The following is a 12,990-nucleotide window of genomic DNA, read 5'->3' on the forward strand; positions in this document are numbered from 1 at the left end:
CCGGGCACAATCCTGCACCCTTTAGGGCTGGGATGGGCAGAGAATGCTGGTGCAGGCATGGGGACTGGAGGGGCTGCAGGCAGGGGCAGCTCCAGCTTCCACGGCCACCGCAGCTTCCACTGGGACCAGCTGCCCTGTGTCCTGCAGCACTGGCAGTGTCCTCCCTACCCCTCCTGGAGGCCCACATGTGGAGGATCCTGCATCCCTTCGGCCATGCCCACTGCCAGAATAAATAGAAAGTGTTTGCTGGCTTGGCAGCTCCTCCACAAAAGCCGTATTGAACCATTATTCCCTGCGCCGGCTGCGAGCACTAAAAGTGGCGCCTCGCGTTCTGCCATCTAATGACCCTTCGCAGGCTCCTACAGATGTTTTCTATGACTTACAGCTCCTTTTCCAACAGCCCTGTCCGCAAAAACAAGAGGGGCCACTTTAATTCCAATTAAATACCTCCAGCTAAGCAAACAGTGTGCAGCAGGGTCTGGGTACAGCGCGGCCGCCAGGCCCAGCCCACCGAGTCACTGAGTCTAGACTCCAGATGTGATTTCACCAGCCTCCAGTGTTCCGTGGAGAAGGACTTCAGCTCTGCCGTGGGGTGCAGGACCCTACCCTGAGTCAGGACCCCACTCCCCAGCCTGGTGTATCCCTTGCTGTGGGGCTGGCACCGCATCCTGGGAAGCTCTGTATCCTCCCTGGCTTCGGGGGTAGGAGCTGCATCCCCACGCAGCCTCCAGCGGCCCAAGAGTGCAGGAGCAAGCTGGGGGCTGCACAGGGGGTACCCCCATGTCAGCATCACCCTCCTGCCTCCCTGCTGCCCTGCAGGGCTCCGAGCAGCTCCTGCCGGCTGTAGGTGTGGTGGAAGCGTGGCCGGGAGCTTTCCCAGGGCCGCAGGGAGCGGAAGGCCTGGGAAGGGGAGAGCAGGGTCACCCCTCACCCTGCCTGGCCGATAAGCCGGGGCCGGCCAGGAGGAAGGAAGTGTGCTGGGCCCTGCGAGGAGCCGCCAGTGGAGCCGGCGCTGCAGCGCTCCTCGGCTCGCTCGCCTGCTGCACCTGGGCCTGTGGCACCTCCGGTCCCGGCAGGGCCGAGGCCACACGGCTCCGCTGTGTCTGGGCCGCTGCTGGGCCACTTTCCCCTCTCCGCAGGGTCCCTCCGGCTCGGTGGGGGCTGCGGAAACATGGATGTGCCGACTCCGGCAGGAAACCTCTGTCCACTTAACTGCGCCCAGCGAGGGCAGGGGCCAAAGCTGCCTGTTCTGCTGCCGGCAGATGTGGGGTTTGGGATGATCCTCACCCACCCACTCACCCATGGCACCTCATGGCAGTGGTGTAGATGTCTGTTGACCAGGGGAGCTCAAGGGCACACGCTCCTTGTGCCAAGCTCCCACCAGGAATTGCAGTGGTGTGAGATGGGCTGAGCTGGTGGTGCACAGGGTGCAAACACCAGGCAAGAGGAGGGTGGTTTCGTGTTTGAGGAGTGCTGGTGTGAGGGGGGAAACACCAGGGTGGTGTGGGATGGGCTGAGCTGGTGGCGCACAGGGTGCAAACACCAGGCAAGAAGAGGGTGGTTTCATGTTTGAGTGCTGGTGTGAGGGGGGAAACACCAGGGCTGCTCATCTTTAGGGCCCTGTGGAGCCTCCTCAGCACAGCCGGGTTGCAGCTGGGTGATGATGGGTGATGGGTGCTGCAGTTGTACCTCATGCTCTACCACGCAGGGTGGGGGTGCTTTGCTGTGATGGTGGGTGCTGGTGATGAGCACTGGGGTCCCATGGAGTGCTGGGTGCTGGTGGTGGGAGCTGGGGTCCCGTGTGGTGATGGGTACTGACAGTGGCGCCCGGCCGGCGGCTGCGAGCAGGGAGAGGAAGCAGCCCAAGGCAGCCCCAGCCCCGGTCGGCCGGCGAGGAGGGGCAGGAAGCTGGAATAAATCCCAGGAAGGGCTGCCTGGCTCCAGCTGGTCTGGGCTGCAGCGGATGGAAGCTGGGAACGGGAAGGGAGAAGGCGGGAGGGGAATGCGCAGGGGCTTTCTCAGGCCTCGGCCCCGCTCCAGCTGTGCCGGCGGCCCCGGCACATCTGCAAGCCTGGCTCAGCAGTGTCGTGCGGACACAGGGGGGTGGAAGCTCTGTATGGCCTCAGGGGTGACCTGCGGATGGCACCGGGAGAGGGGATCTGGATGGAGCCCAACCCCAGCCAGTTTGGGGGTCCTGCTCACTGGTGGGGGCCCAGCCCGACCTGCGGTGTCCGTGCTGCCTTCCAGCCCTGCATGCCAGAGTGCAGAGCTGGGTGCTGCCGCTCCTGGGGTGCCGGCTGTACCCCACTCCCCCATCACAGGCAGCCCCTCTGCCTCTCGGCGGCCTGGCGCGGCCGTGCCCTGTGTGGTCCCGGCGGGGCGGGGGCGGCCGGGGGCTTTGATGTGCTCGGCTGCCGGGCAACCCCTGCTCCGCGCAAAGCAGCCGCCCCCCGGCTGCCCCCCCGGCCGGGCTGAGCCCCGCCAGCACCATATGGCCGAGGCTGCTGTTACCGCGCCGTGAGCCCCGTTCCCAGAATTGAGATGGAAATGAAGCTCTGTGTTCTGCCGGACAACACCGCTGCGCCGCCGGCTCGCCGTGCCAGGCCAGGACCCCGCGGCCAGCTGTGGCCAAGGCGGTGTCCCCGTGCCACGCTGGCAGCCCTGACCCCAGCACCCCATCCCCGGCACCCCAGCATGCAGAGGGGTGGGGTGAGGGTGTCCTGCTCTCGGGGGCATCCGGTGGGCTGGGGCAGCTGGAGCGGCTGTGCCAGGGCTGCCGTGCCTTGTGTGCCATGGCACGCACCACGGACACGACATCCATCCACGACATCCATCCACGACATCCGTCCACGTCCCCACGCGCCCGGGGTGGCCGGTGGCAGGGCTGGCAGGGCGCGGGGTCCGGCTCGTCCTGGCATTGTTGGCGGCGCAGCTGGCGGTGGCGGCGGCCGGCCGGCGGCCCTGAAAGACATTCCTGTGCACAATGTCCCCGGCCTCCCGCCGCGGCCCGGCCACTGCCGCCAGATGGGGGCTAATTAGCAGCTTTGAGAGCCGCGGTGGGAACCGGGCAGCACCGGGCCCTCCGCCGAGCCCTGAATGGAGGGGGCGACCCCAGCGCCGTGCCCACCCTGGGAACCGCCACCGCACCAGGCTGGGGACACAGGGAGGAGGGACAGAGGGAGGGACAGGGGGATCCAGCTCCCCCCAGCCAGGCTGGCAGGGTTGGAGTTCATGCATGCTCTCCAGGATTGCTGCCCTCCCCAGAAGAGGAAGAAGAGGGGAGGCCTTCAGCTCCCTGAATGCCTTGGGATGTGCGGCAGGGTCTGCCCCCCCAGCCCACCCCCATAAAAGGCTGGGAGAGCTGTGCTGGCATTTGTGCACACGTGTTGGTGTGCAAGGCAGGGTGTGTGTGCATGAGCATGTACACGTGTGTGTGCGTACCTGTATGCGCTCCATCCGTGTGTGCCTCTGTTGTGTGCGTGTCCTTGTGGCTGTGTTTGGTCTCCACAGGTTTGTGTGTGCGTGTGAATGCTCCTGTGCACATTTTTGGGTATGTGCCCCACACACTGTGTGTGCAAGCACGTCTGGGTGCACACGCACCCCGCCCTGCGTGTCTGTGTCTGTACACACTGCCGGGAGTGTCTGGGGCTGCAGCTTTCCCTGCCTCCCTCCCCTCTCACACCATTTCGTGCTGCTCGGGGTGTGCCGGGGTCTCGCTCGGGGGCCCTCCCCGCAGGTGCGGGGTAATTAGCAGTAACGCTAATTACAGCCCGGACCAGAAACCCTTCGGGGCAAGGACCGACTGCCTCGCACAGTGGCGGGACCTCCACGGGCTTCGCCCCCCGGCAGGACCGTGCTCGCAGCCCCCTCCCCGCGCCGCCCCACGCACCCAGCGCTCGACCCCTCTGCCCGTCCCTCGGGGGGACCCGAACCTGGCGCCCTCCGCCCCGGCCGCCGCCACCGAGCAGCTCTGCGGGGGTTTGGGCCCCGGGAGAGAAGGGGAACGGAGAACTCCGAACTGGGGGCGGGGGGCGCGGAGCTGTCCCCTGTGGGGATGCCCCTGGTCCTGTGCCACCGTGGGACCCCGGCGCCCCGTGTGAGTGCAGATGTTCCCCGGGGGTTCCTGTGATTCCTGGTTCCCGGTGGCCCCGTATCCACGAGAGGATGCCAGTGTCTCCGTGGGGTGTCCCGGTGGGGGTCGCGCTGTCTCCGTGGGGGTCCCGGTGCCCCCCGTAGGGGCTGCAGGTGTGTGTCCCCGCCCCGCCCCCGTCGCCATGGGCACCGCCCGCCCGGCGCCGCGCTGACAGCGCGCGGGGTTTTATGAATGGGTGACGTCACGACCCTGGCGTCTCACGGTCTGAGCCGCCGCGGAGACGGGGGGGGCGCGGGGAGTGCGGGGGGGCCCGAGCGCCCGGAGGGGCACCGGGGGCCTGGAGGGGACAAGGGGCGAGCGGGGCTGCGGGGAGCCCGACACCGGGAACCCGCGGGGCACGCACCCGCGTTAACTGCGGGCAGGGCGGGAGCTCCGCACCGCTGTAGCCTCCGCACCGCCGGCGTCCCTGCCCCGCAGCCCCAGCCCGTCACGGCGCTCTCTCCGCCATTGCCCCTTTAAGACGCTGCCCTTTGGGGCGCATGAATGGAGTGGGCGGGGCTGCTCCCTCTTTTTCTGCGCTGCCATTGGTCGAGGCTCCCCCGTGGCCCCGCCCACCCGTCGGCGGTGCTCTATAAGTGGCGCGGCGGGGCGCGGGCTCCTCGTCCGCCCGCCGCGCCCCGTTCCGCCCGCCGCGCTCGCAGCCTCTCGCCATGAAGGTCGCCGCTGTCGCTCCTTCGCCGCTGCCCGCGGGTGCCGGCGGCCCGCTGAAAGCCGTGCGGCCCGGGGAGGCCGCCCGCTGTGGTCCAGGCCCGGGGGTGTCCCCGGTGGCGGCGGAGCAGGCGGCCGCCGCGCTGCTGTACGATATGAAGGGCTGCTACTCGCGGCTACGGGCGCTGGTGCCGACGCTGCCGCGGCACCGGCGGGTCTCCAAGGTGGAGCTGCTGCAGCACGTTATCGACTACATCTGGGACCTGCAGCTGGAGCTGCAGTGCGGGCCCCCCCGCCCCGCCGCCGCTGGGGACTCCCCCGAGGTGAGTGCGGACCCACGGCACCGGCTCGGACCCGCAGCACCGGCGTTCGAACCTTGCAATCTCCTTCCCCCGATCCGCGCCCTCTCCTTCCCGGGGTGTCCCTTCCTCCTGCCCCCTTTCCGTCTCCGGCACCCTCTGGCAGGTACTGACCGGCCGCTTCGTGTCCCTTTCCCGCAGGCTCCGTGCATTCCCGCTGCCGATCGGATCCTCTGCCGCTGAGACCGCTCTGGACCTTCCACGGACATCATCCCCGGGATCCCGGTCCCACCACGGACATCGTTCCCGGGACCCCGTCCCCGAGCACCGCGGCTCACCTGCATCCCTGGCTCCCCGGCGGGGCTGCCCTGGGGGTGCCCCCGCAGCCTGGGCAGGGGTGCTGTGGGCCGGATCCTTCCTTCTCAGATTGCTGAGAGCATTCCCCGTATTGTATATTACAATGATGCTGGAGAATATTGTTCTACAATAGCTGGAGTTTTGTTATTAAACAAGCCCTGATGACCACACGTGCGTTTTCTTCCCGCTCCTCACACCCCCTCCCCTGGGTTTTGGGTGTATTTTGCTCCGGGGATTTGTGCCCCATTTAATGGGGAGCAACTTGTGCAGAGCGCTGTGGGCTGGGTGGGTGTGTTGGGGATACAGGGTCTGGCACCCTGTGGTGGTGCTGAGGAAGGGGTTTCTCACGGGCTGGTCCCAGTTCCCTGTGTCCCAGCATTGCCCCCACAAGCCTCTCCCAGTGGTTTCCGAGGGTTTTCACTCCCTGGGCTCAGACGTGGGGTGTTGAGGGTCAGACCCAGGAGGAAAGATTGCTCACACCGTGTCTTCCGTGGTGGGATAATGCAGCAGCACTGGGATGCATCTTCCCGTGATTAGGCACCTTGGTGGGATGGTGACACAGAGGGGACAGTGCTGTGAGCCAGCTGTGGGCTTCTGTGCCCGGATGGGAGTGTGGTTTCCCCTGCCCCTGGACAGTGGTGTGTGTTCACAGCCTGGAATTCCCTTCACTCTCCTGCCCAGCTGGACCACCTGCCCCCAGCAGCCTTTCCGAGGCTCCCACGGTTGTTGCTGTGTCAGGGCTGGGGGATTGCAGGGGTGATGATGCAGGGATTCTTCCCTGTGCAGGGGAGAGCAGATACAAATCCTGGGTGCTTCTCTCCGTGGCCCTGCCCCTGTGGTTCCTGCTCTTCCTGCTGCAACCCCTGCCTGTGGGGACAGACAACCACTCGGGACAAGGAAATTGCATCAGGGCTTGTGCAACCCCGAGGGCTGGGGGTGCCCCGGGCAGCTGCCCTTACCTGAGCTTCCCTGTGACTCACAAACACCCCAAGGATCTCTCAGCCGCCTGTTCCAGACCTGTTCAGACCTCCCTGTGGCCTGGCAGGGGACAATTGGGGTGTCTGGAGGGGCTCTTGCTGCTCTGGTGGGACCCTTTAGGCACCCCCCCCCTCCCCAGGGCCCTGCAGCCAGGGGATTTGGGGCTGGAAGGCCTTGAGCAGCAGTGTGTGCAGGTGTGAGGCTCTGCACAGCCTCTGTGTGTGTTTGTGTGCTCACAGCCGTGTGTCCACGTGCCCACTCGTGCTTCCCAGCCCAGCAGATCCCCCGGCAGGGCCTGGGCAGGGGACAGGTCACTTGGGCTGTCAGGATACTGCCTCGCCTGTCCACCCCTGTCCTGGTTGTGACACAGCAGCAGGGGACACGGAGGGGGGCCGGGGGCTCTGGGTCTCTGCGGATGACCTTGTCCACCCTCGATGTGTCCCCTCCATCACCCCCCAGGTCCCTCCATCGTCCCCACCGGTGTCTCCTCCACCGCCCGCCTCCCTCCCAGCCCCGAGCGCGGCGCGGACGGGGCGGTGGGTCCCTCTCCCGGTGTCCGCTCGCACTGCACGGCTCGGGCCGCCCTCCTGGAGTAGCCTGGAAGATCCCGGGACAGGGAGAACCGGGACTGGGGGCTCTGCTCGGGCCGGGGCCAGCGCGGGAGGCGCTGGGGCTCTTCCCCGGTGCCGTCCTTACCTGTTCACTCCCCTGGAGCGGGGGGACAGGGCTCCGTGTGTGTCCCTGTGTGTCCCCACGTCCCTGCCTGACCCCTGTCCAAGCCCTGTGTGCCCCACGACCGAGCCGTCGCGATGCAGCCCTGGCCTCACCCCCTCCCCAGGTGGCACCGCCGGGTACCTGGCGCAGGAGGGCTGGGAAGGGGCTGCGGGGCCAGCCCGGGCTTGCAGCGGGGCTGGCGGGGCTCGGCCGCCCGCACGTGTCGGGATGCCGGATGCGGCAGCTCCGGGATGCACCCGAGAGCCCGAGGCAGCGCCCAGCCCGCGGGCACCTGCGCCCCAACCGGTCCCTCGGTGTTTTCCTGGGACCTGATTCATCCCGGAAGGGATTAGGGACTGGGGAAATGGGTGACGCTGTGGTGTGACCAGGACCCGGGATGGACACTGGCGTCAGAGCTGGTCCCTGCTGTTCACTGCCACGTACAGTCCCCGGGACAGGGACACGGAGGAGCTGGGACCATGGCAGGACCTGCGGCCCCCGCGGTGTGGGGCACTGCACCCACCCGGCACGGTGAGCGCTGGTGCAGGGCAGGGGCACCCTGGGACAGAGGGGCTGTGCTGGGCATTGGGCTGGGGGTCAGGGTCAGCTCTGGCCTCTGGGGCACTGCTGGGGACACTGGCCACCCCTGCAGCCATGGCTGGTGGCACTGGGCATCCCAGGCCAGCGGGCAGCTGCTTTGAAGGCCTCCATCAAGTGCATTATGTGGGCTGTGTGCCTGTGGTGAGGCTGCCCGTGGGCTCTGTGTGCCCCTGTGGTGCTGAGATGAGGCCCTGGCCCTCCTAGAGGTACCTCTGGGTCTGCCAGGCTGGATCCAGGAGGGCAGCTGGACCCCTGTCATCCATAGCCCACGGCTCTGGAGGGGCTCACCCTGGCTGGGGGATGGTCCTGCTGATGGTGGCTCCTTCCCCACAGCTGGGTTTTTCAGAAGGGATTGCACAGTTCTGCTCTCGCTCTGACTGTCCCAGCTTTTCCATCACTTCCTTGGGGGCTGCTTCCCCAGCCCGAACACCCTGATCCCCACTGAAATGTACACAGGCTTCCCAGAGCCCTTCCCAAAGTGGGAACAGCCGCTGCCCCCCGGTGCAAATGGGTTGAGCCCTGTTTGCTCTGGTGCAGGCCCCTGCCCCAGGACCTGCTCACTGTGTCCCTGTCCCCACTCCCCAGGCAGAGCACAGCTGAGGCTCTTTGTGGCCTTGGCCAGCCGGGTCTCTGTGTGTCCCCACATGTCCTGTGTCCCTGTGGGGAGCCCCAGCTGGTGTCCCTGGCTGTGTGCACCCCCAGGGTGGGGGCTGGCAGGGCTGGTGTGGGACCCTGCATTGCCCTGCTCCCACGATGGGGTTTCCTCTTTGAGTCACGCGTTGGGCAAGGCTGGGCTTTCGGTGGCCGGAGCACTGTGGTGTCCCCATGTGTGCTGATGTCACCAGGGGCTCCCTGTCCCGATATAAGTCCTGGCTGTGCTGGTGCACAGGGAGGGGGTCTCTACACCTGCTGTCTGTCCCTAGACATGTCCTGTGCTCCAGCCCCCAGGTCCCAGCACCAGCCCCGAGGTACTGTATGGCTCTGCCTCTTGCTGCTGCTGCCCACCTGTGTCTCTGCCACCACCACCAATCCTGGCATCAAGGTCTGGCTGACCCAGAGGACACTGGAGTTCGGTGAGTCAGTGCTCCTGAGCAGGCAGGGGTGGGGGATGATGCCCAGACTGCTAAGGAGGGGGAATGAGGGGAACCAGGGGGTTCCCCCAGGAATGATGGCAAGTCTGCCGGGAATGGAGGATGGAAGCACCATCCTGGTCCTGGCTGCTCACTCTGCTGACACCCCAGGTACCCCAGCCCCTTCCTTGGTGTCACCCCAAATTCCCACTTTGCCCCAGGCCGGCGCTTTGGGCTGGAGCTGCTCCAGTCAATGCTGCAGAAGGAGCACGAGCTGAACCTGACGGGTTCCTACAACACCCCGCTCCTGGGAACTCTCACCTACGCTGTGCCACGGTAGGAGCCACCTGTGGGGTCCCCGTCCCCGTCCCTGTCCCCATCCCTGTCTGCACCACAGCCACAAGCACACTTGCCTGTGTTGTGCAGGATCCACATCCACGAACTGCAGATGAACGAATCCACGCTGGACTTTGCTGAGGACGTGGGGGTGAGGCTGACGGTGCAGCGCGCCCGAGTCCAGCTCAGCGCCGACTGGGCCGCCCAGCTGGGCGCCGTGTGAGTCCTCGTGGGGACGGGGACAGGACTCAGGGTGGCCCCATGTCCCCGCTGTCCCTGTGCTCACCGCTGTGTCCCCAGCCAGGACAGCGGCTCCGTGGAGCTCCGCATGCAGGACGTGGCCGTGGCCGCGGTGCTGGGGGTGAGCGAGGATGGCAGCGGCCACCCCACGGTTTGGAGCGCCGGCTGTGACACCCACGGCACCCACCTGCACATGGAGTTTCACCGTGGGTACAGGTGATGCCAAGCCCCCTGCTCTGTCCTGTCCCTGGCATGCAAGGACTGCTGGTGCCCCAGCCAGGGAGGTGGGCTGGGGAGGCTGGGTGGGTGCCATGAGGTGGTCTGAGCACCCCACTCTGCCCTGCAGCTGGCTCTACAACCTGCTGGCCCCTCTGCTCCAGAGAACCCTGCGGCAGCAGCTGAACAAGCAGGTGGGTGCTCGGCCCCTGTGCCCTGAGGTGTCGGTGTCCCCATCCCCCCCAGCTCAGTGAGAGGCTTGGAGACCCTGATCCCTGGGCTCACTGACACCCTGCTCTGCTTCCAGCTCTGCCTCGTGCTCCACAGGGGCATTGACAGGCTGGACGCTGCCCTAAAGCACATGAAAGGTGGGTGAGGGGACCCCAGGACTGGGGATGGGCAGGGTGGTCCGGGGGGGCTGTGGACAGGACTGGTGCCCAGCAGGGTCTGCAGGACCCCACTGTGGGGCTGGGTCCTGCCAGAACCAGGCTGTGGGAGGGGGCTGGTGGCCTGACTCCTCCCGTCCACCTCCATGTCCCTGCAGTGTCCACCCAGCTGGACACCATTGCTGCCATCGACCACTCCCTGCTGGGACCGCCAACCTTCACAGAGGAGTATGGGGACGTTGCCCTCAAGGTAATGTCATCCTGGGAATCCCTGGGCCAGATTTGGGAACAGGGAAGCCTGGCTGATCCTCACATCCATCTGTGTGTCTGTGCAGGGAGAGATCTTCAGGGTGGGCACGTACCAGCAGGGACCCTCAGCACCGCCTGTGGTGCTGCCTGTGGCACTACCCATGGCACTGCCTGTGGCTTTGCCCACGCCCCTGCCCACGACACCGCCCATGGCACACGAGCCCGTGCTGCTCTTGGCTGTCACCGAGTTCGTCGCCAGCTCGGCCGCCTTCACCTACTTCACGGCCGGGGCCCTGCGCAGGAACATCTCCAGTGACATGGTAGGGGTGCCTGGAGAGCAGAGCTGTCCCCGCTGGGGTGACCCCAGGCCCAGCCCTGCTCAGCCCCAGCACCCTGATCCTCCCTGCCTTCCAGCTCCCCCGGCGGTTCCCGCTCCAGCTGAGGACCAAGAGCATGGAGGTGTTCTCTCCTCAGGTGAGTGGGATGGGACACAGGGAGAAAGGGACACAGGTGGGACACGGAGTAGGACAGGATGCAGGTGGGATGGGGCATGGGACACAAGATGGGATTGCAGGAGGAACAGAAGATGTAATGGGATGCAGGAGGGATGGGAAAGGGATGGGACATGTGAGGGATGGAATGCAGGAGGAAAAGGTTGCAGGTGGGATGGAACATGGGATGACACAGAAGTCAGATGGGATGCACGAGGGACAGGACAGGGAATGGGGTGCAGTGGAAATGGGAGGGGTTGCAGGCAGTATGGGATGCAGAGAGAAGGGAGCACCCCAGGACAAGGACGTGGGCAGGACAGTGATGGGCACACGGGGCCTGGGCAGTGGTGGGGGCATGGCCAGCATGGCTCTGTGCCACCCCTGCCCTGTCCCTCCCAGCTGCAGGAGCGCTATCCAGACCAGCCCATGGAGCTGCACCTCTGGGCCCGCCAGCAGCCCCTGCTCTCCTGCCATCCTGATGCCCTGCACGGGACCCTCTTCAGCTCCGCCGAGGCCTTCGTGGTGCTGCCCAATGCCACCCGTGTCCCTGCCTTCCTGCTGAACATCGTGAGTGGCTGCTGCTGCCATGGCTCAGGGAGCCAGGGGACCCCAAAGGACCTGCCTGGGCCTGGTGTGCCTGTGCTCCTGGTTGGGGCCATGCAGAGTGGCACTGGGGGATACTGGGGCCAGCTGGGTGGTGCTGGGTTGCAGGCACTGCCCTGGTCTCTCCAGTGTCTCTTCCTGCTGCAGGATGCCAACGTGACGGGGAAGCCGACAATCAGCAGGAACAGGCTCGGGGGCACAGTGAGACTGACAGGGTTAGTGCCTGACCCTGAGCTGGGTCTGAGCTCCCCCAGGACATACCTGGAGGGCTCCTCCAGTCCCCACCTCTGTCCATTTACCTCCCTGAGTCCCGAATTGCCTGCTCAGACCCCATCCTGCCCCAGTTCATACCTGTGCCAGCTGCCCTGGCAGGAGGTGCTCAGCTGGACCCTCTCTGCTGGGGTCCTGGTCCCACCACGGAGCTCACCCTGTCCCTACCCTGGGATGGGACAGTTCCCATCCCTGTACCTGGCTCTGACCCTGATCTTGTCCTACAGGCTCCATATAACTCAAGTGGCATCAAACGTGGGCCCAGTGGAGGTGAGTGGCTGTGCCAGGGAATCCAAGGGGAGCCTCAGATTCCACATCACCTTGGGGGGAATCTGGGGTGCTGTGGACCCCACGCATGGCAAGCCTGGCTGAGCCCTGCCTGCAGCATGGACCCCTCTGCCTGTGCTGAGCCGGGCTCAGAGCCTGCCTGTCCCACAGGTGAAGCGTCTGGAGACCCTGCTGAAGTTCGGGCTGTGGCTTTTTGGGGTTCCCCGGGCAAACAGTAAGTGCTGTCCCCGTCCTGTTCCCATCCTCCCACAGCTGCACCAGGGCCATCCCCTGCTATGACTTTGTCTCCCCACAGAGTGGCTCCAGGCTGGCATCCCCCTGCCCCTCCCGCATGGCCTCAGCCTGCTCAGACCCCGGCTGTCACTGCAGCAGGTCGGTGCCACCACTGTCCCCTTACCCCGGGGTCCCCCATGTCCCCCATATCCCCCTCTCACTCTGACTCCCTCCAGGGCTTCGTGCTCATCGCCACGGACCTGCAGTACGAGCCATGAGAGCACCTGCCTCGTGGGAACCCGCAGCCCTGTCCCCATCACCATCCCGCTGCCACCGTGCCCCCGTGGCTGCCAAAGCGCCCAACCGCGGGAGCCACCCAGCCCATCCTCGGCAGGGATTAAAGGGGAGCGTAGCTCAGCCCGGTGTGCTCTGGGGTGTCTCGGGGAGCCCCCTCACCCTGTCTCCAGGCAGGGTTCCATTCCCGACTCCACGACGGGGCATGGCTGTGTCCTCTGCTGCGAGGGGCTCCGGCCGTGCCGTGGTGGGGTCCGTCCCCTCTGGGGGGCTCCGGGGGGCTGGGGACGGGGCTGGTGGCCCTCGGGGACTCTGGGGTTCCCTGCAATCCTCGCGGCTCTCTTGGTCATGGTGGTCCCCGTGCAGCTCCTCCCGCTGCCCACGGGATGGTGCTCGTGTCCGTGTCCGGGCTCCCGCCGCGTCCCGCCGGCCCACGGAGCCCGCCCGGGCCCCGCCGCTGCCCCGCTCCGGGGGTCCCCCGGAAAGGACAGGGGAGGGGGGCTGGGGAAGGCTGAGCTGGGCGAGTCCTACCGTGAGAGGGATGTGGGGTGGGTGGCTCGGCGTCCCCCATGCTTGTGACATCCC

At 66.5% G+C, this 12,990-nt stretch overlaps 2 protein-coding genes across 2 annotated transcripts; both read left to right on the top strand.

Annotated features, from left to right (window-relative positions):
• The first annotated feature begins 4,374 nt into the window (after positions 1-4,374).
• Positions 4,375-5,625, top strand: ID1 (inhibitor of DNA binding 1, HLH protein). Its single transcript, XM_041396227.1, has 2 exons — positions 4,375-5,124; positions 5,302-5,625. Exons 1-2 carry the CDS (start codon positions 4,804-4,806, stop codon positions 5,341-5,343), a joined length of 363 nt encoding a protein of 120 aa, XP_041252161.1. The 5' UTR covers positions 4,375-4,803; the 3' UTR covers positions 5,344-5,625.
• Positions 5,626-8,674: 3,049 nt separating this feature from the next.
• LOC121331595 (bactericidal permeability-increasing protein-like) lies at positions 8,675-12,617 on the top strand. Its single transcript, XM_041396174.1, has 15 exons — positions 8,675-8,822; positions 9,041-9,155; positions 9,246-9,374; positions 9,456-9,611; positions 9,742-9,805; positions 9,919-9,979; positions 10,156-10,247; positions 10,333-10,566; positions 10,661-10,720; positions 11,137-11,304; positions 11,488-11,555; positions 11,838-11,880; positions 12,049-12,112; positions 12,194-12,270; positions 12,348-12,617. Exons 1-15 carry the CDS (start codon positions 8,675-8,677, stop codon positions 12,387-12,389), a joined length of 1,521 nt encoding a protein of 506 aa, XP_041252108.1. The 3' UTR covers positions 12,390-12,617.
• Positions 12,618-12,990: the final 373 nt, after the last annotated feature.

The sequence above is a fragment of the Onychostruthus taczanowskii genome, unplaced genomic scaffold (genome assembly GCF_017590055.1).
Source record: "Onychostruthus taczanowskii isolate IOZ18803 unplaced genomic scaffold, ASM1759005v1 scaffold126, whole genome shotgun sequence".
NCBI classification, from domain to species: Eukaryota; Metazoa; Chordata; class Aves; order Passeriformes; family Passeridae; genus Onychostruthus; species Onychostruthus taczanowskii.